Source organism: Lepidochelys kempii, chromosome 1 (genome assembly GCF_965140285.1).
Source record: "Lepidochelys kempii isolate rLepKem1 chromosome 1, rLepKem1.hap1, whole genome shotgun sequence".
Classification (NCBI taxonomy): Eukaryota; Metazoa; Chordata; order Testudines; family Cheloniidae; genus Lepidochelys; species Lepidochelys kempii.
This window is the reverse complement of record NC_136380.1, coordinates 279,687,014-279,711,046: the sequence shown is the minus strand read 5'-3', so window position 1 is coordinate 279,711,046 and position 24,033 is coordinate 279,687,014. Positions and strand designations below refer to the sequence as shown.

General features: G+C 37.1%; 1 protein-coding gene across 10 annotated transcripts in view; it reads right to left on the bottom strand.

Annotated features, from left to right (window-relative positions):
• Window positions 1-303: 303 nt before the first annotated feature.
• LIN7A (lin-7 cell polarity scaffold A) overlaps window positions 304-24,033 on the bottom strand; it is a 78,905-nt gene continuing 55,175 nt past the window's right edge. For 6 of the 10 annotated variants that reach the window (XM_073327641.2, XM_073327644.2, XM_073327646.2 and 3 more), the window contains 4 exons: window positions 19,140-19,211; window positions 16,607-16,816; window positions 3,727-3,939; window positions 304-2,524 (listed from right to left, as the gene is read on the bottom strand). In XM_073327641.2, coding sequence (XP_073183742.1) covers window positions 3,727-3,939; window positions 16,607-16,816; window positions 19,140-19,211 — 495 coding nt within the window. In that variant the 3' untranslated portion in view covers window positions 304-2,524. Of the gene's footprint in view, window positions 2,525-3,726; window positions 3,940-14,974; window positions 15,083-16,606; window positions 16,817-18,989; window positions 19,065-19,139; window positions 19,212-24,033 lie in introns of those variants that run through there. The other 4 variants (XR_012156730.1, XM_073327643.2, XM_073327642.2 and 1 more) reach the window with 3 other exon arrangements.

Here is a 24,033-nt window from a genome sequence, read left to right as displayed (position 1 = left end):
ATGCAGAAAACATCCATAATTGAAGGTTCAGTTTTTAGAGGATGACCGATTATTGGCAGTATGTAGAGGATGCTGTCAGCGGCTCCAGTGATTAACTTGCTACATCTTTACAGATCCACAGTGCAGGTATGATCATTGAAATTGACCCCATAAACATAGGGTTAGAAGGGACTGCAAGGGTCATCTAATCTAACCCCAATGATTTTTTGCCCCTTCTGTTTCCCCTTAGAATATCTGATTTATTGGTACTGTATTATACTCTCCTCTTATTTTTAAATGTTGGTAGAGACTGAGATGTTAATATTAATACGTATAAATAATTTATTGAACAATAACATATGCAAATGAATTAGATATGCTTCTCTATATAAAGACATTAATGACATTCTATTTTTTTTCCAATTAACTATACTAACTGTCCATTCCACTAAAATCTAGCTATTGTGATGAGGGGCAGGCAGGATCAGGGGAGAGTTCAGAAAGAATGTAATACAGTGGTCCCACTAATCACACTGTGTAATATTTGGTCTCTGAAAACTTACAGAGCAGTAGTCATGTGATATATAATACAGTCATATGCAGTAATAGTTCATATACTATCAATACTAATGTTTTTAAAAAATATAGCTTTAAAATAGATATTTCAAAAGGGTACATCACAATCTTATTAAGTTAAAAAATGAAACAAAAAAGCTGAAACAAAATCCTTGCACAACATAATAAAAGAATATTCTATCTTTAACTTCTGGTGGCACACTCAAGCTACACTGTTTAATTCATGTTGTCACCAACACCACTGGATGGAATTATTTCTAGGTATTGTATTGTTCATCTGGTGTTTTAATATAATTTGGTTTTAAAAGCATGATTACTTTCAGCAGTTAATTATAGTAAAGGAACACTGTCAAAGCTGGTGGCTGGTAGGTATTCTTTTTTTTAAACCTATGCTACTATGGTATATCAATTTCCCCCTGCTGTGGCTGTCTGCTCTGTATTTGATTAGATCTTATACTGAAGTGAAGGGAATCAATGATGTGAGTATTTGCAAAGAAAAGATGTAACATGTTTTGGCTTTTTTGTTACAAGGCTGCAACCAGAGCATTGATTCAGAATAGTTCAGAGTTCCTTGTGTCCCCAAACTCCAAGTGAAATCAACTGGAGTTTTCAGTATGCAAGAATTGCAGAACTTCCCTCCATTTGACACTGCTTTGCCTCCTTCTCTATATAGCAGATATTTTTAAATGACAATAAATTGGTCAGGATTTGAGGTTTTTTTCACTTCTAAGGTAGATGATATTTTTAGCCTTCCAGCTTTGGCTGTGACTGTTCATTAGTCTTTGGAAAAGTAAATGTAAACTTAAAAAGGTTCTTATATATTTTGCTTTTACATTCCAATTTGATTTGATAAAGTTCTAAACTTTAAGATCAAACTGAGTTACAAGAAAATATGCCAGGAACAATTTACACTTCTCCTCCTAAATATATTAGCAATGAAATACAAAATAAATTTAAAAATACAGAAAAGCTAAGATAGCTGGGTTCTATTTATCACATGAATACGTGGCAAACAAAGCTTGGTCTTTTGCTAACGTTATCTTACTACATTTGTAATTCATGGTAAGCAAAGATCCTATTTCTGTAACAAGTACATTTTGATAATATATATTTTATGGAATAAATATACAGTATATTAAGTTATAGATTTCAGAATAATAGCTATAGTGGATACAAGCAATACCTATATTTAAAAATACGTTCTAGGATTCTCTAGCCTTACTACTAATAAAATTAAAGTAAATCTAAAACTGCCTCACTCTATTGATGCATAATAAAATATATGGAAACATCAAGAGTAAAAAGCCAATTGCTTTTACAACTGAATACGTATAAATATAGTAACTTGCTATTTTCAGGGAAAAAATTGAAAATTATTATAAACTGGAAGTCAGATTAAAACAACTCTAAAATATATAGTAAAAAGAGGTTATGGAATGTGATGTGGGAGTTTGTTTTATGTTTGTGGCAAAATTTTGAACAGATGCAGTTTGGTTGATGGACTACAAGTTGTTCATTTCTGGAAATAACTGCAGAGAAAGACTTCACCCTCACTAGCAGCCGATCTTGGCCTCCTTAGATAAAATCCTCACTGACCTCAGTGAACCAATAGGCCAGAGTTTTGTTAGAATAAGGAGTGCAAGATTGGACCTTACAAAGATTTATTCAGAATCCCCAAACTTCTCTACATTTCATAGTGTTTACTTACCATACTGCTCATTAGGAATAAAGTCATAGAAATCTTGTATCTGAAACTGCACTGTACTGAAAAGCCTGATAAAGAAGGTACCAGGTGTGTTGTGGTTCTTACTAATTTATTCTTACTCCACTTGTTCATAACTTCTTGATAAATTCAGTTATTGTGTTCTCTCTGTTTTCTTATAGCTGTAGGTTGGAATACTGAAGCACAGCTCCAATTGCTCCAATTGGTTACTGAATTCTTGATCTAGATTTTATTCTTGAGAATAACCTAGAATTAAACAAACAAAAACATTTCTCAGAGCTAACAAAAAGAATTGGGGGATTAGATCACTCATATTTTCCTTCCTTTCTCCCCAACTAAGAATAACATCAACGAGCACTATAATACTTTTAAAGATTGAGTTGGGGTGAGATTGTCTAAACTTTATTTAAAACCTTTGAAATTTTGCATTTTAATGTTTAATGGTTCCTGAAACAGTCCAGTTTAAGGTAGAAAAACACAATTTATTACACAAAACATAACCATTTATATCTGTAACATTAAGAGCGGAAAATAGGAATTTTGACTAAGACTCACAGAATAAGGATCCATCAAGCAAAATTCTGATCTCTCATGCAAAACCTCAGCAAAAGACTCTTGTTTAGGGGACCAAAGCAAGATACTAGCCTACAACTTGGAAGAGCTGGGTTCAAGTCCCTGCTTCACCAGATTTCAGAGTAGCAGCTGTGTTAGTCTGTATTCGCAAAAACTTCATGGATGACATTGGATAAATCACTTAGCTTCTCAGTTCTCCATCTGGAAAGTGGGAGTGATAGAAGGAAGTGCTATCTCACAGGGGTGTTGTGAGGATACATTAAAGATTGTAAGGCACTCAGCTACTACAGTAATTTTGGCCATATAGGTACAAAAGCGGTGAATGGAATATTCCCTACCACAGTGGAGGTAGGATGTGCAGCTAAGCACCTTTCCACCACATTATGCAATGGAACCACAGTGGCTCTTGTGCATTTTGGCTTTTTGTAGCTGTGAAAAGGCTGGGAAAACTTCCCCTCATATGTGTAGATGCTATTCAGCGTAGTAGTAAGGGATTGGTATATTAAGCTAAAACTGGTAGCAAAAAATTCTTACTTTTTACAAGAACTCTATTTTTTGGCTGATGAGAGTAAAATACAGTATGAGAGGGTGCCCAGAAAGAATACTAACTTACTGCTCAGACTCTTCCTTGTATTCCCTGCCAGACTTGTATGCCAGGCATTGATTTCTAGATTCAGACTTGGAAAAATAGCTCCACATCAAAATGTGGCAAATCCCCTACTTGCAAAGTGCATTTTTCTTGGGGTAGGGCACACTGAAGTCTACCAAGCGGTAAGCACTCTCCGCTCCCGTTGCGGTCAATGCCCAGCAGCTGGTAAGAGATGCTCAACCCTTCACAGGTTTGAGCCAAAAGCATGAGCAATGAATAGTCTCACCTACGACATATGATTTTGCTGTGTATTCTGCTGCTGTTGCTGCTGCTGAATTAGTAGTTGCTGCTGTTGCCGGCGTCGTGCTGTCCTCAGTTTTTCAAAACGAGCCTCCATCTCTTCCAGCACTTTGGGAGTGTAGCGCACGACCAACTTGACACTATCTTTAGCAGCCTTCAGGAGCTCCACGGCTTTTTCATGGTGCTCTCCTTCCACACTCTGCAAGCAAGGAGAACAGAGAGCATTCTAAAGATGCTGGTTTTATCCAGAGTCCTGCCCTCTTCTAGTACTTGCTGTCACAGAAAGGATGTCAGTGGTTTAAGCTGTTTCCGTATTTTAGACTTTTCAAATGGTCATGGGGGGGGAGGGGTACATGTAAATAGATGTATGCAAGGTTGATAGATTATCTCTCTTTGCATTTTAAATATGACGCCTGAATCATTTTTAGGTTGCATCTGAAATATGAAAATGAGCATAATTTCTGATTCATACAAAAACTGGGGGTGGGGAGAGTTTTGCAAATATACAAGCCAAAATAATGCAAAAACAACTGAATTTAAGAAAAGCATGTCAAACCTTTCCTGTGGCTACCAGATAAGAAAGTGGAATGCAGTGAGTGTGAAAGCTTAAGAGAACCGAGAAGGTTGGGCCTTTGGGAATGGCTCAACAGCCTTTCATTTGTCAGGCACTGAGACTGCATGGAGCTCAATGCAATATATAAGCCCCTACTTAACTTCAAATATGTGAGCAAGCCCACTAACTTCAGAGATTACTTGTGTTGAGAAGTTAATGGGACTGCTCACATGCATAACTGCATCCTTTGCTGAATAGGAGTTAGTATCACAAGTGCAGACCCCTTCCTGTAGTGACTGTTTGGTAGTCTACGCGAAATGAGCTGGTGCTCTCCATCCAGTTAGTACAGACAGGCATATGTACTGCAATGGGCACTTACTGCATCTTCAAGAGTAAACCAGGAGGCCAAGGGGTGAGTGATGAACCAGGACCTTACTTTTCATAATCCTAACACATGAGCATGTACATAATCCTCCTCATGCAAGTAGTCACTTTGAACTCTGTAAGTCTTGCTCACGTGAGTACAGAGTGATGCACATATTTAAATGTTTGCAAGATCATAAACTAGCCTACCCAAAAGGTCACATCCTCCCCCATCACAGGGTTTCAGAGCGCAGGTTCCAGTCCCACCCCGAATGTCTGCACTGCAATTTTATAGCTCTGAAGCTCTAGACCCACAAGCCGAAATCAGCTGCCCTGGGCTCTGACACTGGGTACTTCAAGTTTTTTTTTTTTTATCAGTGTAGATATACCCTTGTTGCTAAGCCATATTTATGCAGGACTTAACTCTGTCTGAAAACAGAATTTGAATTTAGTTTTAAAAATACTGCAGTTCTATCTAAACTCTGCAGTACCAGACTGGCTTTGAGTGTGGTGGTTTGTGGGTGTTGATATTGGAAAAAAATAAAAAGGCGTGTCGCCACAGTGGGGAGGAGGTGGCACAAGTGTAGGTGAGACAAGTTCATGGTTTGTGAAATCCAAACATTTAAAATATGGCATGCAAGTGAAAGAGAGCTTTCTGACTTTTTATGATGTATGAAGGTGGCTTTTTTGTTACTATTCAGTTGGGAATTTTACCCTGGTTTCCTGGAAGACCATAAGGGTAAGTGGAGAACTCTGATATCTATGAATTGAAACATAACTGAGAGAAGTGTGGGGCTTTTTGTTTGTTTTTTGTTATTCAGACTATTTAAAACTATTGTTTTTGTTAACACCCACTTAACTCAAATAGACAACAAACAATTCAGAGGAAAGCTCTTTTGCTAAAGATTGAAGACCTCCTTCAATTAAGAGCCAAGAAACCACATCTCTGGATTCTTCAGAAAAAACAGGAGATGAGACATTACTGAAATTTCTAAGCTTAAAAAAAATAGCAATTTTGTTGACATTTTTTCTATATAGAATTACCCACAAAAGGAGACTAACCAAATTTTCATCCCCTGACCAACCTACCACTGAAGTCAACTTTAAAAAGCAGCTTCCAGTATCTCATTTCCCACTAGCTTCCTTGGAACGTAGGTTTGAGCAGAGTAAATCCTCTTTACTGACTGCTTCTCAACATGTAACTATCTATTCCTTTTCAATTTCCTATAATTCCTTATCTCTCTTTTCCCCAAACGCCCCTTTCCTTCTCTTTCTTTCAGTTCTGAATTCTAGATTTCCAATCCTCACAAGAAGTGATATTCAGTCCTTGGAACAAGTGAGTGATAATGCCTATTTGTGAGAGAAAGCAAGGTCTTCTGTCAATGAGGTTTGATATAGTCCCTCAAAAGTGGTACTTTATCTAACTTTATTTGTGGTAGAGTACAGAGGAAAAGAAAGGAATGAGGGAGAAAACACACTAACAACTGACAGATCTCAGGGCCCTGATTAAGGGCAAAATTCTCTTGTCCGATCAGTACATACCCTTTCTCACACTTAATGCAAGTCATTTTTTGAATCTGCTGTGAAATGAAACATACTCCCAAATGTGCTTAATTTCTGATTTGTATGCTTACATTGTTTTTAAATAGTAGGTCTTCAAAAGCAGAGCTGATTTCTCTGAAAGAGGTTTTTCATTTTTTCCCCACTAAATTGCTTGACTGAAGTGCATTTCAGGAGTACAAATTGTTCCACACATTAGGTGGAATGGTGGAATTCTATAATGACAGATGATTGTCATATACATTCCAACAAACAAAAGTGTCTCAGTGCAAAAACCCTACAACCAAGATCTTCATGTGGATTGTAGACCATTTTTAAATGAATGTTTTTTTCATAAAAGAAAAGAAATCAAAGCTTTGCCACACAGGATCTTGAAGCAATTGTGTATCATGGTATTTAAAAGGAAACTATGCCCATATGCCACAAATTTCCAAAGAGAAGAAGCAGCACTAATAAAAGTCCAATATTGCAAGAATATGTTGGCATCATTTTAGGAATGTCAGAAATTAGAGAAAATTTTGCTTATTTTTGTCACTTCTAATAGATTGTGAATACTGTGTGAACAGGGCAGAACAAATATGAATTACTTCTGCTGTGGCACACTATGAGAGAGAACTTTCAAGGCAGAAGATGCCAAAAGCAGGCACATGACTTGACTTCAATGAAATGTGTAACACAATCAATACTGTTTGTCCTCTAACCTCTTGCTGGCAGCAAACACAAGAGATACATCAACAACATATTTGGAAAATACTGTCGCAAGCAAGGAATAAACTTTTAGATTAACTGATGGGACATAAGTATTTCAGAAATGTGAACATGCTTCAGAAAGCATTATATTTATATTCAAAGTTGGGGGAATGATAATTATCATTTCAGGTGCTAAAATGATGAGGTAGGCCCAGGGGTAAAAGTAATTTAAATGACTTATCGGTACGCAGGGCCCTGATATGGGCCCTGCGGCAACTACCCCTTTTGCCCTCCCCCCTCGCACCCGTCAGCAGCCCTGCCGGTACAGTCAGCACTTTCTTGATGGTATGCTATGCTATACCGTACCGTACCAGCTTACTTTCACCTCTGCAGGCCATTCTGTATTTGGCAGCCAGAGTGAGAAGAAACCTTCAACTAACTAACTAACTCCCTTCCATGTAGCTTCAGATGCATGACCATATGGTTTCTGAAGTACAGATTTTCTAAATCTCTTCTATAACCCTCCCACTGCAAGATCTTAAAATAGTATTAAAGTTATGTGACAGAGTACACTTTTTCTTTTAGTTGTTGTGATTATGATGATACAAATCTGCTGAACTTCCAGAGCTAAATGAAAGTAATTTGCAGAAAATAGAATTCCACTATAAATACTTGAAAAATTTTTAGGTGAGAATATGTCTAATGCACAAAATGATCAGAGCTCAAATGGAAAACAATACATGAATAGGGTATTTTAAAATTTATTTGAAAGATAATTTGCATGTACAAACTAAAAATTTGCTTAGGAGTTTTGTGGTTTGATTTTTTTTCAAAATCAATCTATTTTAATAAACCCATAGGATGTACTGAATTCCATCAGAGGAGAATGTACTCAGTGCTTACTGTGCTAGCTATATAATAAATCATTAATATGTGACATAGTCACATTGATCACTTTAAAGTGACTTCTGTTCTTGAAACTAACCACATGCAGCTCTGCATCCTTCTGCATATCACTTTCTTCCTAACTGTTAGGGGGCTTATTCCTTCACCCACTTACTTCCCTGGTCCTTCTTGCATGAACAGAGAGCAACAATAACCGAAGTCCAAAGGTGCAAACAATTCGATGTTTATTGGGGTGAACTTCCAGCAAGCATGATTCCAGTTTCCTTCCTTAGTATCCTCCTTCCCAGCTCTGACACCACAGAGCCTTACACCTGTGTCCCTGTTCCCATTCCTACCCTTAGCCAAACATGATTCCAACTTCCTTACTCCCATTCCCTGTTCCCATTTTCCCCTTTAGCAAAACATGATTCCAATTTTCTTACCCCCATTCCCTGTTCCCATCTCCCTTACCCACATGCCCATGCCCACCCCCACCCACTCACTTCCTCATTGACTACAGATTATATAGTAAAACTTGAGTTCTGCTTAGCTATACCTTAACCAATCATTTTCCTGAAATTTAACTAACCAATCCTAACATATTGTAACATGATTATGTAACCAATTATATCCCACCACCTTAATTAGTTTACACCCAGCAAAATTAATTATACAGCAGACAGGAACAATCACAGAACCAGACAGAGATTATACAGACAAACAATAGCAAAGTGGAAACTATAATGACAAGACAATACAGATGTGAGGGTTTCACATCCCAGCTATTGATAAGTGAGTTCTTGCCAGACAGGATGCTATCAAACGAAGTTTCCTTTTACATTTTCTAGGTACTTCCCTTTCTCTGGAGGTGATAGGAATACAATCCTGTCCTGATAGTGCCTAACAGCCCAATAGCACCTTATTTCAATGTGACTAGTTTGGAATGTGAGGATGTGACCGTTCACTTCCCAGCTTATGGCTGTCTCTGCTGCTTAGCCAAAGGCCTGAGCCTAAGCACAGGGCCACAAACTGTCACAGTAAGAGAAGGCCCTTACACCGGCAGACAGTGATTTCTTTCTTTTATACCTCTAGAACTAGCCAAGCGATGAGAATACACCTAAATTCTTAAAGTACAGGCCTTTGCAGACAGGCCTGAATATCTATATCCTAACACTAACGAATTCTGGTCAATATGAATCGGCATCAGCGTTGGGCACCCATAGCAATTAACACTGTCTATATTTACTGAGCAGCATATATTTACTTCACTGCTGTTATTTATAATAGGCAGCAAAGCACATGGCAAGTAGCATATTTGAATTTGCATGCAATTATTTAAGTATAAAACATTTTATTTTGTTTTTTTAAAGGGGATGGATGGCTACAGACAGTGCTGTACGCAATTGTGGTTGTGCCTGTGTAAAGGACTCAACAAGATTGTGTACATCCACTTCTCAAACCACTTAAACTTGATCGCAATTCATAGCTGCTCATTTTTGGGACTTCACCCCGGTCCCCTCCCCATTTGTATAAAGTCCTCCAGCTTAACACCATCTTCTTCTAGTTAGTAATGAAGGGCTTGACCCTGCTCCCATTCAAGTCAATGGAAAAACTCCCATTGACTTGAATGGTGCAGGATAAAGACTTAAGCTTTCAAACAAAACAAGGAGGGTGAAACTACAAAAGGCAAAGTAAACGATTATGCTACTAAATATGGAACTTGATCCCATCACAGACCTGAGTTCAGGTATTATCAACCAAAGCTAATTTAAAGGTGAGTTCGGCTGCATCCAACACCATTACTGCACTTAGTTTTAATGCATCTGTTCCCGCTGTCACTCTTAAATTCATAAGAGTTTGGCCAGAAGAGACCATTAGATCATCTAGTCTGATCTCCTGTATACACAGGCAATTAAATATTACTCAGTGACCCCTGTATCAAGCCTAATAACCTCTGTTTAACTAAAGCATAACGTGTTTGTATGCTGAGTGTTATCTGGGGGACTGCTCACTAACACCCCCTCTAATAAAGAAGACCAGATGCCAGTGCTGTTTGCTGAATAAAAGGTTGTGATACTATTTAACACCCAACTTGGCTTCCTCCCTCTTTGTTTAACAACCTAAGAACAGCAAAGAGAAAGATATTCAGAATACACATATAATTTTTTTTAATCTTGTAGCATTGGCAGGTGCTATCAAGCAGAATAAAAATAAAATACCTAATGTAGAGATAACAATAGGTAAAGGAATTGCAGATATTATACAAGAAAGCACTGTCATTACTATACCCAGGTGCGTATAATTATAGTCAAAAATCCCCTACTCAATTGCAGACAAGGAAAAGGAATCTGATTACTGGGCAACAGGCAAAGTGAGAATAGTATTGCTATTTGAGGTCTGTAAGTACAGATGTTGGATGAGAATTAGTTCTTGTATATTTATGCTGTATCCCCTGCAATATCTGACTAACAGTAGCTATGCAATAAAAGCATAACCAATGCCAAATATGGACAGCTACCTCTGTGTCCTGGCTGAGCCATCTGCGGGGCTTACTGCATACAAGGTACTTTACTCCCCTGCACACTGATCGGGTATTTCTTTTAAACTTCTGGTGAGACAATTTAAGCGACACCAACCGCTCATGCTAGGATAAGTAATACAGGTTCTGAATGCTCAGCCCTAGCTTTATGTTGATAATTATAAAGTTGGATAACCACCAACATATGAACATAAGCAAGCTGCTGATATTTCATTTTCATCTCATGTACCACTGCTGATCCATCTGTTATACTGCACCTGCTGTATATTATTTGCTTTTTCTCAGATGCAGGTGACCTGTTCACAGTGAACAATAGGTTAGCAAAACTTAGCTCTTTTTTCTTCTATTCTCAAGTTGTCTGTGAAAAGATCACTACTTCCATATTTTTTTTTTTTTTGAAACTATTCTAGAAATGTTTTGTGTGGGTATAATTCGCCTCTGGATGGCTTATGAATTGTTAGCAACAGGTATTGTTTCAAGTTTTCAACATTTATAATTCAAAATAGAGGGGTTTTTTCATTAGACATGGATCACAGATATGTTTGTCTCACCTCTCCTGATGAGCATAACTCTTAGATTCATGTTTCTCGTGTGCATACTCGAAATGGTGAATTTGACATCTGTTTTCTGCAATATTAGCTTAATATTTGTTCCAGTGCACATTCCTGAAAGTAAACTTCTGTAGGCTGCTCACAAAGAGGTGAGAATATAGTCAAAGCAAATGAATTTTAAAATTTGACAGTTCACCTATTTTTACTGCATTTGTCCAGCTGTAACTGAAATAAAAAAATCTTTCCAGTTAAGTCTGTTGGTCAATTAAAACACTTAATTTCCTTTTAACCTGTATTTTTCCCTTTATCGGTTGGCAGTGATGCTAAATACCAATGAGATTATTTGATTTACCTCCAACCTGTGAAGTTCAAGTAACTTATTTGGTTAAGTATTCAACCGGAACTTGTGAAGTTGATTGATCTCTATAGTAACTCTTCTTTTTTTTAAGGAATCATACTTTTTCCTCCTTAGTGCATAGGGATGGTCAGCAAATTTTTCACAATTTCCCAAAATTTCCTATTCTGCATGGGGACAAAACTGAGGCCTTTAGACACTTTCACACACAAAAACATGGGGGCGGGGCAGAGAGAGAGAGAAACACACACACACACACACACACACACACACACACCCCAGCATAGCCTGGTGGTTAGGACACTCACCTGGGATGTCGGAGATCAGGGTTCAAGTTTCTGTTCCAAATTAGACAGAGCCAAGACTTGAATCTGGATTTCCCACATACCACCTGGTGTCATACCCCTAAGGCTATTGGCTATTCTCTTGTTTGCTGTTTTTTTTAAACTAGAAATTCCCATCCTTGACTTGAGAAACCTTCCTGACAAAAGTCTTACCATGAACAGAAAATTAAGCTGAACATTCTTCTATTTCAAGCCTATTATGAATCATTTTGGGGTGTGATCCTATGTCCCTTTCATAGGGAGGTGATGGTCAATGGGAGATTAGGGTGGAAGTTTTGGGTGCATAAGGAATACAGGATTACAGTCTTTTGTACAGTGTTTTTAGGCAGACACATGCTATTGGAGTGTGCCATACTATTTTAATATTTTACAAAATCTACTTACTGACATTTCACCTCTGCCTCATGGATTTTAATGGGGCTGTGCAAAGGGCAAGGAAGGAACAGAATACTTAGCTTTATGCCACAATGACCTCACATTTTATGATGAGTTGACTATCACACTGAAAATGTGCCCTATTCTGAGGACAAAGATTATAACACAAAGAAAACACACTGTAATATTTATGAGGCAATTGTAAGAAGAATAAGAAATAGTGTAATCCTAACTCATCATTAAGTCTTCAGACTGTTAGAAAATTCTTTTAAAAGGGATACATTCTGCCCAGGGACTCAATGTTGTCACTCTGAAAAACTGCAGTGCAATACTTTTATTAATCTCCTGGTATACCACACACAGGAGAGGTGCAACAAATATGTGATAAGAAGTTATGAGGAGATCTGAGGGCAGAACTTGTCCCAAAGACACTTAGGCCTGATTCTTCTCCTCTCTATTCCAGTTCCCTTGTTTGGAGTGAAACTATTGCAAATCAGTCAGTCTGAAAGTGACTGAAAAGTACAGTAACTATATAAAATGACACCTTTTTACTTTACGCATCCCTGTATGTATTTACCATTTTAATCAAATTCATTTAAATCATGATTTAAATCACTAGTCAGGAAGACTCGATTTAATCATGGATTTCTACATAAAAGTGCATTCCTGTTGGTTGTTATAACCTTAATACATATTCTTCATATGTATTAATAGATGTAGGTTTCATTTTCAGAAGGTACGCACTATATTTTTTTAAAGTGATTTATTTTGAAAACTTTTCAGATTAGTTTTACAGCTATATCAGAAAATGAATGATTGTTTGGGTATTTCATTTACCAAAGGTAACTGAAGCAGATTATTTATGAAGTCATTGGGAGGTGAACTATCTCCAATTCAACAGGTTAATCATTAATATTTGGAGGATTTTCTTGCCATGCTGTATTAGGAGGAGAACATCACCAGACAGACATTTAAATTGTTTTATTTAACTAAAACAACAATGTTATGTATTCTGGATTTCTTTCTTCAACTGCAAACATTTAATATTTTAATAAAACAAGCATATGAATTTTGAATTTAGTTAAACATTACAGTTTTTTAAAATCAGGTTTGTTTTTGTTAAAATTGTTTTTAATTGAAATTGTTAAATATTTTTTTAAAAAACAAAAATTAAATCAACTATGTCAGCCTGGTCAACATGAGAAACTTAAAATACTGGCTACTGCAGCTAACTCAGTCGTCTTCACCTTCATTTTCCTGTTTGTTCATAATGTGGAAAAGAAAAACAAGCTTTCCTGCTTTTTAAAGTCCCAACGATTTCTCAATTTGGAATGAATTAGTCCAAAGAAAGAAAATATTCTTTCTACACCGGCAGAAGAAGCTACTGCTGTTTAAAAGTGAGATTATCACTTCAACAGTCTCCGAATCCAAATACTTAAGTAACTTTCCCCAGTTCACTGGTGTGACTTTCTTTAAACATCATCAACAAACATATATTTCTTGAATGGTTCAGCCTTAGCTCTGAAGTTTATTATAGTTGGAATTATGGAGGGATGATTGCTGGATGTCCATGTCATCGCCAACTCCTCCTCTTCAGCAGTTAAGGTTTGACCCTGGTACTGAATATTGAGAATATTTGCAAGAAAATGAGCTGGAGATAGTGCTTTGTCCCACTGGTTTTTTAAATGCTTATAATTTAACTCTGTCATTGCATATTTCTCTTTTTAAGATCTCACTCCGTTCCTTCCAAATTTCAACAGCAACAGCAATAAAACAGCTATTTCCCTGCATTTTGTTCAAGGCGACAGAAATAGGCTTCAGGGTACTCAGCATGTGTTCAACATTTCTCTTAAGCCCAATGTTGAAAACTTTTGCTGTGACAGTGCCATCTATTTTCTCACGATTTTGTTCACAAACTGTCGTCAGATTAGGCCAGTTCCTGATATAGTGCTCAAAACAGTCCACTACTGAGTTCCATCACATGTCTTGTGGGAGAGCTAGCTTGGTTCCTCCCACTTTTTTCAGAGCAGCTGCTGCAAAGTGGTTGTTCTGGAAGTATTTTGCACTTTCAACAACATTGGCCTTTATTTCTGGAACACTTAAGTCTTTGGCTAGAAGGTGCATCAAATGAGCACTGCAACGGTATGTTATTAGCTTGGGACTCTCTTCACTCTCTCTTCTTGGATAAATTTGCAGCATTGTCTGTGACCGAGCTGCATACTAGACATTTAAATTTTTTTCACAGGCACTTCTTGTAAGTATTCTGCTGTGTGTGTCAATTTCCTGATATATCAATTGTTTCTGTAAGGAAGACATTCCCTTAACAGGATCGTTGTGGACATTGCTTCACCTATCAAGACGCAGGTTAACAATTTTACCCTCTAGACCTTTTGCACACTGCTCAATTTCTCTTTCATACACTTTATCCAACAATTTGCCTGCTACATTTGCTCTGTCAGGTGGACTGTATCCTGGTCTTAATGACTGAATCATGTTAATGAAGTGTGGGTTCTAAGTCATACGAAAAGGAGAGTTTGTTGCATAAACAAACTGGGCAATTTTTTCATCAATTACCTCTTTTTGTAGTTTGCTGGTTCTTATCACAAACTTATCTATGGTTGTTTCTGGATGTTTTTTTTTTCTTTTTGCTACAGGTGATGATATACTGTGGCTATGTGACATACATGATGTGACTGAAACACTATCATTGGCAGATAACTCTGAAACTATAGAAAATGATGGTGATTTTGAAGGTGGATAGTCTTCAGAATCCTGTAGGTTGAGGATGGATTCTCCTTAACAAAATAAGTCAATGCAGTTATTTCATTATTACCATACTGTTCATTTAGTATTATTCCATTGCATTCACTGACACTCAGTACCACTTCAAAGGTGAAATTGTAAAAGGAAGATATGCCTATTTATTTTTTTATCACAACTGCATCTAAAATGATTGTACCGTAGAGTAACAACTATATTTTTTTTGCTCAAACATAAGAATTCAAGAATAGCCCAGAAGAAAGACAGGCAGTCCTTAAGAAAGAAGTATGAAATAAAAAAGTTTACCAACCTGAAGATCCTGCATGTTCAGACATGTTCCTTTCATCATCTTCAATGCAGCTTCCGCCTGACAAGGAAGACTTCTCATGATGTTGTTTCATTTGGGCAACCAGGCCTTGCATTTCTTTGTTGCACTGTTTGCATTTTGCATGCATGCTTGTCTTACCCACAGGTAGAGGAACTTCATTAAAATATTCCCAGACTGGGTCTCTTTTATGGCCTGCTGCCATTATAGGTTTTCCCTTCTAGTGAGAGAATGGTATGATAGATCTCAAATCAATGAAGTCTACGCTCAGAAAGACCTCAAGACTTCTGGAATATGCTGCTCAAACAGTTTCAGTTTTGTTTCTATTGTCGGTCCCTCTCTTCTCACATTTATCTCCAGACTTCTTCTCCTTGTCCAGATCTATTCTGCTGCCAACAATCTTCTATTCATTGAACTTTTTGAAACTTTGCACTTTTAGAGAGAGGTAAGGGATTGACTCTATGTACACAAATTTGCAGAGGGGCAATAGGGTTGAGGTCTGTTATTTCTCACCTCTATATATTTATGTATTTAAAAACATTTTTGCTGTTAACAAGCATGTTACCTATGGAGACACAAATCCAGAGTTCGAGAACTTCAAAACTAAACATCTCTGATGGTATCTTCTAGACTGAGCACTGAGACCCATTGGGTAGATAGAAAGACTAACTTAAATAATAGATACAGAAGACCCTGGGACCCCATAAGATGGGGTCCCTAGTCCATGAACTATTGGAACTCATTTACAAAACTTTTGTTAAACATTACATGAATATATTGTCTCCTACTACAGAATTAGAATTTATAATCCCTATTCCATGATGAGACATTATAGCGCAAAGATATATCTTAATTAAAACTATCTCTAGATAGGATTTTTTTCCTCAAAAAGCATTTTATCAAAAAATCCGATTTAAATAAAATCCGACTTTTTTAAAATATATTTTTTAAAACACATTGATTTTTTTTTATCCACTCTGGTATTTACTGATATTAGCTTATTTTAGTGACAAAAATAACACACAGAACAACACAAATAAAAGAGAATGAGCTGGATTTTATTCTTCATTGTGAATCATCAACAAAATTGTTTATTTAGTTCCTTTTTAATTATAGTTGTACAAAGCCACTGAAGCCCACAAGACTGCACAAATGACACAGAGGGCCTAATCTGGCCTGTAGGACTGTTACTGGCTATGAAATACAAGAAGAAAAAAGCTCAGTTTGACTCTCCAATTGACGCACTGGCAATGACTGAAGATATCTTTTTAACTTGTAAATTGCATATATTTTATGCAGAAATCAAGACAATAAACAATGGAAATCCATAAGGACATTTTTAGAGTCACTTTTCAGAGCTGAGCCACACTGGAAGATGAAGCTCTAACAACCAATATTGTAACAAAGATGTAGTGGCACAAAGTTGTTTAGTTCACCACAAATGTACTATCTCTGGTCTCTTACTGCAGATCTAATCTTCTTTATGGTGTGCCAGCATTTTAAACCTTCATTTGGAAAAATAAAAACTCACATGAAAAAGGAAATCATTCTAAACTTTTCACTTACCACTCCGTTAACAGAAAGCAGCTGGTCTCCTCGCTTGAGTCCTCCATGTCTTTCTGCCACCCCTCCAGGAATGATACGAGAAATATATATAGGAGAGTTTTGTTCCTTTCCTCCCATCACGTTAAAGCCAAGACCTTCATCAGTCTTTGGCAGCTCCACCACTCGAGGGTGTGAATGGCCTTCACTTGCTGCAAAAGCAGCAACTGTTGCCTGGAAGAAAAGACAGTTATTTGGTCATGTAATGAGATCACTGTTAAGCCCTGTTGTTTGTTTTGCAGAAAGAATTCGTTCACATGAAAATATTTTGAAATGCTATCAAAGATTTGAAAGCACTTTACAAACGTTAAGTCTCAAATCACTCCTTTGAAATAGCTGGGGAAACAGGCACTAAGAGAAGTTAAGTGACTTGCCCAATGTCACCCAGAAATAGATCCTAAAAGGCCGGATTGCTAGTCATCTGTTCTAACTCTGTAACACATTACTTCTCTTTTTAAAGTTGCTTTGTCACTCACTTCTTTCCTTACTGCTGTGCAACACACCGATATAACCTTTTGCTGTACTTCTAATTTATGTAACTTGGATAAAGTTAATTGTTCCCTCCCCCCCCAATTTGTATGGGACTGATTATTTGGTTTATTCTTTGCCCCAAAAAAATCCTGAAGAAGGATATTTTCAACTATTTTATTAAATAGCCTCAATAAAATCCTCCTCTTGAAAGAAGCGCTGATAGATGAATAACTTTTATGACAGGGGCATGAGCTTTTATATTGTAACTGCACTTTATATAAATAGGTCTTGAAAAGTAATGCTACATAATCTTCAGATTATGAAAATATAAAATGAATTAAAACTAAATGACTATTCTCACTATAGAAAAATTACAAATATGTAAGGTATTGTAAATCTTGTATGAAGAAAAGAAAACATTTTCTTTATTCAGTCTTCCACTAGCAATTGTCTCTTTTTTTAATTGTAGACCCTGGTAAAGCATTAAGTAAACATTAAAAAATAATTATTTTTACTTTTCAACATATCCTCAGATTTAAAATTACTGCAGTAATTCTACGTTATGTTAATGCTTGTTCAGCATTCTAATAATGTTTATGCTTTAATTGAAGCTAGTAGATAATGTGAATATAATGGATCATTCTCAGTTATATGTACTTGCTCATGCAAACCTTGTCATCATGCGTACATTTAAATGTCAGACATGAATGCACTAGGAAAATGCAATGCAGACAGCCCAGAAATAACCAGGAAGTATTGCGATATTCAAACATTGCTCTGTAACCCTGCTGTTCTATATGAATAAGAAATGAGAATGGCAAACACTATTCAGAATTTTTCACCCTTTATTATACCATGTATCAATCATTTTTGTGTTTGCCTACGGTGTAAAAAAAAATCATAATCTAACATAATTTTCTACATTCAGTAGTAGAACCTTTACAAATCTACATTGTTCATTTGAAGTTTCAAGAAAAAGGTTAACTTGTAAGAAAAAGCCGAACTCAATATAACAAAAATAAAATAAAAAATCAAATGTAGGAAAATATGTTGCTTACTGTACGGTAGGCTAATTATTTTAAACGTACTGGTTACCATAGGGAACATTTTTCTGAGATCCTGCTGAGATCCTGTAGGTGTCTTTTATACATATTTCTGATTTGTCTGTTTTTACTATTGTCGGGGGGGGGTGTTTGCTTCTTTTCCCCTAGTGTAGATTTACAAGGGTGTAATCACACTAAAGCTAGTGAAATTTTGCCATTGACTTCCCTGGGGGAAGGATTAGGTCTTAATGAATTATTTTCCTGAAAAAATACCATGGCTTTCCTAGAATACACTTACTGCACGATATGTACATAACCTGTTTACCAAGTGGTAGGTAATCTTCTTTTACCATTTGGTGCACAGGGAGTTAATTCCATGATGAAGCCCTGTTGGAAGCAATTATTTTTGTTCATGCACTGAAAACACAAAGCATATTACATATTGGGAACAATATGGATTCTTCCATTGATACAGGGGAATTCACACATCGTTACCACTCACTTTTATCAGACTTACATACTTGGGCCCTGTTTTTCAGAAGTGATGGGCACCCACAGCTCCCATTGACTTCAATTGGAGTCTTCTGTGCTCAGCACCTCTGAAAATCCTACATGCATTGATTGGAGGCTAGACCACCTGCTACTTGGGATGAGCCCTATAGGAGAATTTGTCATGAAAATATTGATATTCCAGGTTTAATTCTACAGAATGAACCAGTAGATTTGCTTTTGCAAACTGATTTTTCAATAAACCACCAAATCCCATGATATCATTCTCTTTTCTTAAGCTACAGAAGCAGCACAAAGGTTAAATTTGCCATTAGGATTGTTACCTGGGAAGTAGCACTGGTTCTAGACTCTGGGCTGCCACTGATGTCTAAATTTTCTTACAGAGCACACACGAATACCTGAAACACACACGCACACAGTCAATTACTAGGTCACTTTGGTAACAGGTACTTCAATAGTTGCACAGGTCTTACCTTTGCAGTGGCCCTGGCACGGAATTCTGGGCAGCCATTAACAGTTATGGTTTCATGCATATATTGATATACCTAAAATGTTCATGGAAACAAAGAGGAATTAATTATAGGAACAAAACCTTAATTTATTTTACCCTATCCAGGATACTCTTTCCATCATAAGATGGCTTCATTGATGTTCCATTAATACAATTAGAGAATCCTGTGTTTGTTGCCCTAGCTGTACATTTAGTTTCCTTGAAGACAATCTTTGCAATCCTCCCTCTAAGCCTCCCAAAACTGCTCTCTCCCCATCTATGGGTCCACAATTTTATAGAGCCAATCCCTATTCCATCAGTGGCCACCTTCTGGCCATGTCTGCCTTGGACTGTGTCCATTGTCTCTGACAGAAACTTGTTGAGTTTCTGTGACCTCTGAACCCCCTCAAGAATTGGGAAGTCAGGAGGCGGAAGTAAAAACAAACAAACAAAAAAACCCCAATCCACTTTCCTCGTAGGGTCTGTGGAGGGAAGTCCAAATTAAATCTCAGGGAATTTAATTGTACAATGTGGGCATCGTCGCTCAGTGCTACAGTTGTCTAAGTTGGGGTGGTGTTGAATTTAATCTTCGCTGTAACCTACTGGCATTAATCTGTCATGACAAATGGTGGGGAATAAGGGATGGCAATCTGGGCAGTAGGTTAGGAATGGTTAACATTGGGGATGGCCCTTTATGGATTGGGATCCTATGTTGCCACAGAAGTTGTATAAGGTGAAGAATCCCAATAGCTGTAACTTTCTGCACAATGTTCTCTTCCTTGCTCCCCTTTCTCTTGCCCCAACCCTCCCTTTTCATCCTTCCCACTTAAATCTTCTCTCTTAAAGAATACGGAGATGGCATCTTCTCTCATGGCGTTATCCTGGGTCCCTCGGAATGGGTGCAGAGTGGAGGTGATGGAGTTCTGATACCCTGCCCTGGTGATGAACACCCTTTTTATTTTATTTTTTTTAAAAAACTAGATAGTCGGTGAGTGGCTGTTGGGAGCTGTAGATAAGCAGAGGCAGTAAAGGCTCAGGCAGCAACAGAAGAAACAGAGCCTGGGTGCCAGTTGCACTACCCCCTTCCCTCATCCCCCCTGGTAGCTCAAACCACATGCACAACTCATCAGTGTGGGTTAGAGAGGATAGTCTGTTCTACCTAGGTAGCTGCCATCTTTAGGCAACAGATGTTGGGATTCACAGGCAGCCTGGCAGGACAGAACACTGCTAGGAAAAAATTGAATTTGAAAAAAAAATTTGAATTGTGGAACATCCCACATAATGCTTAACATCTGAAAGGTATGGTTAGAATCCCTGTGCTGGAAATGGCTCAACTTGATTATCATACACACTGTAAGGAGAGTGATCACTTTAGATAAGCTATTACCATCAGGAGAGTGGGGAGGGGGGAGAGAAAACCTTTTGTAGTGGTAAACACCCATTTTTTCATGGTTTGTATGTATAAGAACATCTTCTGTATTTTCCACAGTATGCATCTGATGAAGTGAGCTGTAGCTCACGAAAGCTTATGCTCAAATAAATTGGTTAGTCTCTAAGGTGCCACAAGTACTCCTTTTCTTTTTTTGATAACTTTCTGTGTAATGTCTACAAGAAAATATTCATTAACCACATGTAACTCCTCCGTTAGCTGTTCTCTTACAAAGCCAGAGGTTTTGCCAGTTCTTGTAATTTGTCTTGAGCAAGAGTAATAAAATTCAAAAGGAGTGTCTTATTTCTGTGGAAACTTGGACAGACAATTAGTATCTCTTGTGGCTTGCCTGTTCTGAAAAAATCAGTTGGCCCCCTAAGTATTTCCAGCTGTACTGGGAAAGATCTACAGAATGCTCTTTCTGTATCTGATATACAATTCAGTATTTTTCTATAGCATTGTTTATACAGTTTCATATTGCACAGATTAATTTGTATGTATAAATGTGGAATAAATTTTACATTTGCAGTTACACTGTACCACACAGGTAGCATGTGCAGATGTGGTGGGAGAGAGAGGAAGAAGGATGCAATGGCTAAGTTTTGGGATGGAGCAGGATTCTTTTTGTTTGTTTGTTTGTTTGTTTATTTTTTTAATATGAGAGTTGAAGCTGCCCCAATGAAGAGGGGAGAATGCAATGTGCAGGTAGGTGGATATCAAGGGAATGGCAAAACAAGGGAAGGGGCTATCCAATAGATAACTGAAATTGTTTATAGAATCCAAATGTGGTAGGCACTTTCCTACAGAGTGGAGAACTCTTTGATTATCACCAGCATAGAAATCATACTAGGGCTAAATTCTGAACAGTAGTGTCTAATGACAGATTAAGGGAACAGGATGAAACCTTTTGCCCATCTCTTGTTAGGGTGACATTCTGACCCTGTTGAAAAGTATAAATGTACATTGACTTCAGTAGGGCCAAGATATCACCCTAAAACTTAAAAATAAATAAATAACAAACAATAACAGAGTACTGAGATCACTGACTCAGTAATCATTTTGAAACTTCCTTTTTTGTTTACATTGGGTGGAACAGGGGTTAAAACTACATAATTAGCATTGCTTTAGGTAGCTCAGTTTAGTGCTTCTAAATATTAAGCTGTAGGAATACAGTAGAACCTTAGAGTTACAAACACGTCGGGAATGGGGGTTGTTCGTAACTCTGAAATGTTCATAACTCTGAACAAAACATTATGGTTGTTCTTTCAAAAGTTTATAACTGAACATTGACTCAATATAGCTTTGAAACTTTATTATGCAAAAGAAAAATGCTGCTTCCCCCCCCCTTTTAAAGTAGTTTCCGTTGAACACAGTACTGTACTGTATTTGCTTTTTTGTCTCTGCTGCTGCCTGTTCCAGTTCCAAATGAGGCATGTGGTTGACTGGTCAGTTCATAACTCTGAGGTTCTACTGTATAGGATTTACCATATCAGATCAGATTACTACCCCGCTTCAGGCATCCAGCGTCCAGTGTGTACTGTTGCTTCAAAACCAATAATGCACTGAGCCAATTACACAATGCTGTATGTTCTTCATACTCTCATATCTGTTTTATCTAGAAGCATGAGATCTGATTACCCTTACTATCATTGCTTGCACAACTACAAATGTTGCAGACCACAAATTAACAATATTTGGCTGACTTAAAGATCTATGATGACAGTGAATTGTGTTGAGAATTAACCACAGCATTCTATCAAGCTAAATCCTGAGAAGTTATTTGCAACATTGATTATGTAGCTTGGAGAAGCCAAGGGGTGGTGGGTATTCTTATCAACGTGTATATGGCAGGTTGAGGCAGAGGTACATAGGAAACTTAAGTGAATGCTGATGAGAGAACGAGGCTTTTAGAATGCATTGAGTCAATGTAATGTTTGTCTGTCTGTCTATCTTTCTGCAATCAGACATGCAAAAGCAAGAACTTCAAATCTTTCCATTCAATGAAAATTTTTTTAAATTAGCAAATTTAAGATGGTGTTCTCTAAAGAATTGTCAGTATCACCATGGTGACCATAACATCTCTAATATAGTTCTATTCGGACAGGAATTTCTCTTGTAATTTAAAACCCTTTCACTACAAGCAGTTGATGCTATTACCCTTGAATATCAGCTTGATGAAACAAGCAAATCCAGTTACCCTACGTGATTGTCACATAATGCTTAATATAATTTGAGATTAAGAGAGATAAAATATACATCTAAATTACTTTCACATTATTAAGTTAAACAAAACAATAAAAGGATTAACTATACCTGTTCCAACAAGCCCTTGAGGCTTTTAGTATGTTACAGATTACTTGTTGTAACATCATATACAAAGCATATAGAGCTCCATAAATAACTATCAAATGTCTGTAGCCACAATATCTCTTTTATCTAAATTATCTCAGTATCACCTCAGACATTTAGATTGTATTATGCACAGAGAAATGGACATAAGCAATCCATTCTGTTGCCTATCCTATGTGTACAGATACACTAAAAATGTTCTTTGTTCTCAAGGTAAAGAAGATCATTTTTATTCTCAGAAGGGAACATGGCTTTTTTTTTTTTCCAACACACATTATATGTCAAGGACCAGAAATAGTTTTAAAAATCTTATTGCCAATTCCAACATGAGCAATACATCCAATGAAAGATTTCTTAACAAACTGCAATTCTCATAAATATAACAGAATTTTTTAGAAGACTCACCAAAGATTTACTCAGCTAAAACGTCACTCATGGCAAATCAAAGATGATGACAAAGGTACAGTACCATAATTACAAGTGTCTGAATTAATCTTTAGGGATATTTTTTAAAGAGGTCTTTGAAAATGATGTCCTATGGTGCCCATGAAACACCAATCATCTCGAAAGACCATATGGGATCCAGTTTAATGTGCCATGTCTTTTTTCTCATTTCAGTGGAAAAGCAAACAGACTATAATTGCTTTCATTTTAATCTTTTTTTCTCCAACAAAAATAATGTGAATATACAAACCAAGAAGAAGTCAAATGTTCAATTTAATTTAAAGATGTTTGCCAATCTAACTATCCATATAAAAAGAAAAATCCCTATGTTTTCCAAATAATATTGCAGGGTTATAGCCAAGAGGTTTTCCTTGCCACCAAAGTGAACTTTAAACTATAATAAAGTATCATCAATAAGATGAGGCACTGAGACATGAGGAAGTAGCATGAACATTACTAGATTGCAAAGTACTTGTGTGTATGGTTGGTGCAATGGTGGCCTGTTCCTTAAAGGGCCTGGGGCCTGGTCAGTTTTCAGACCTACTGGAAAGGGAGTGAGTGATTATAAAAGCCAGCAAGTGGCTCATTTGAGGGGGAAGGGCAGGGAGACACTGCAGGAAGGGGCAGGGTCCTTCAGGAGCCCCTGTAGAAGGAA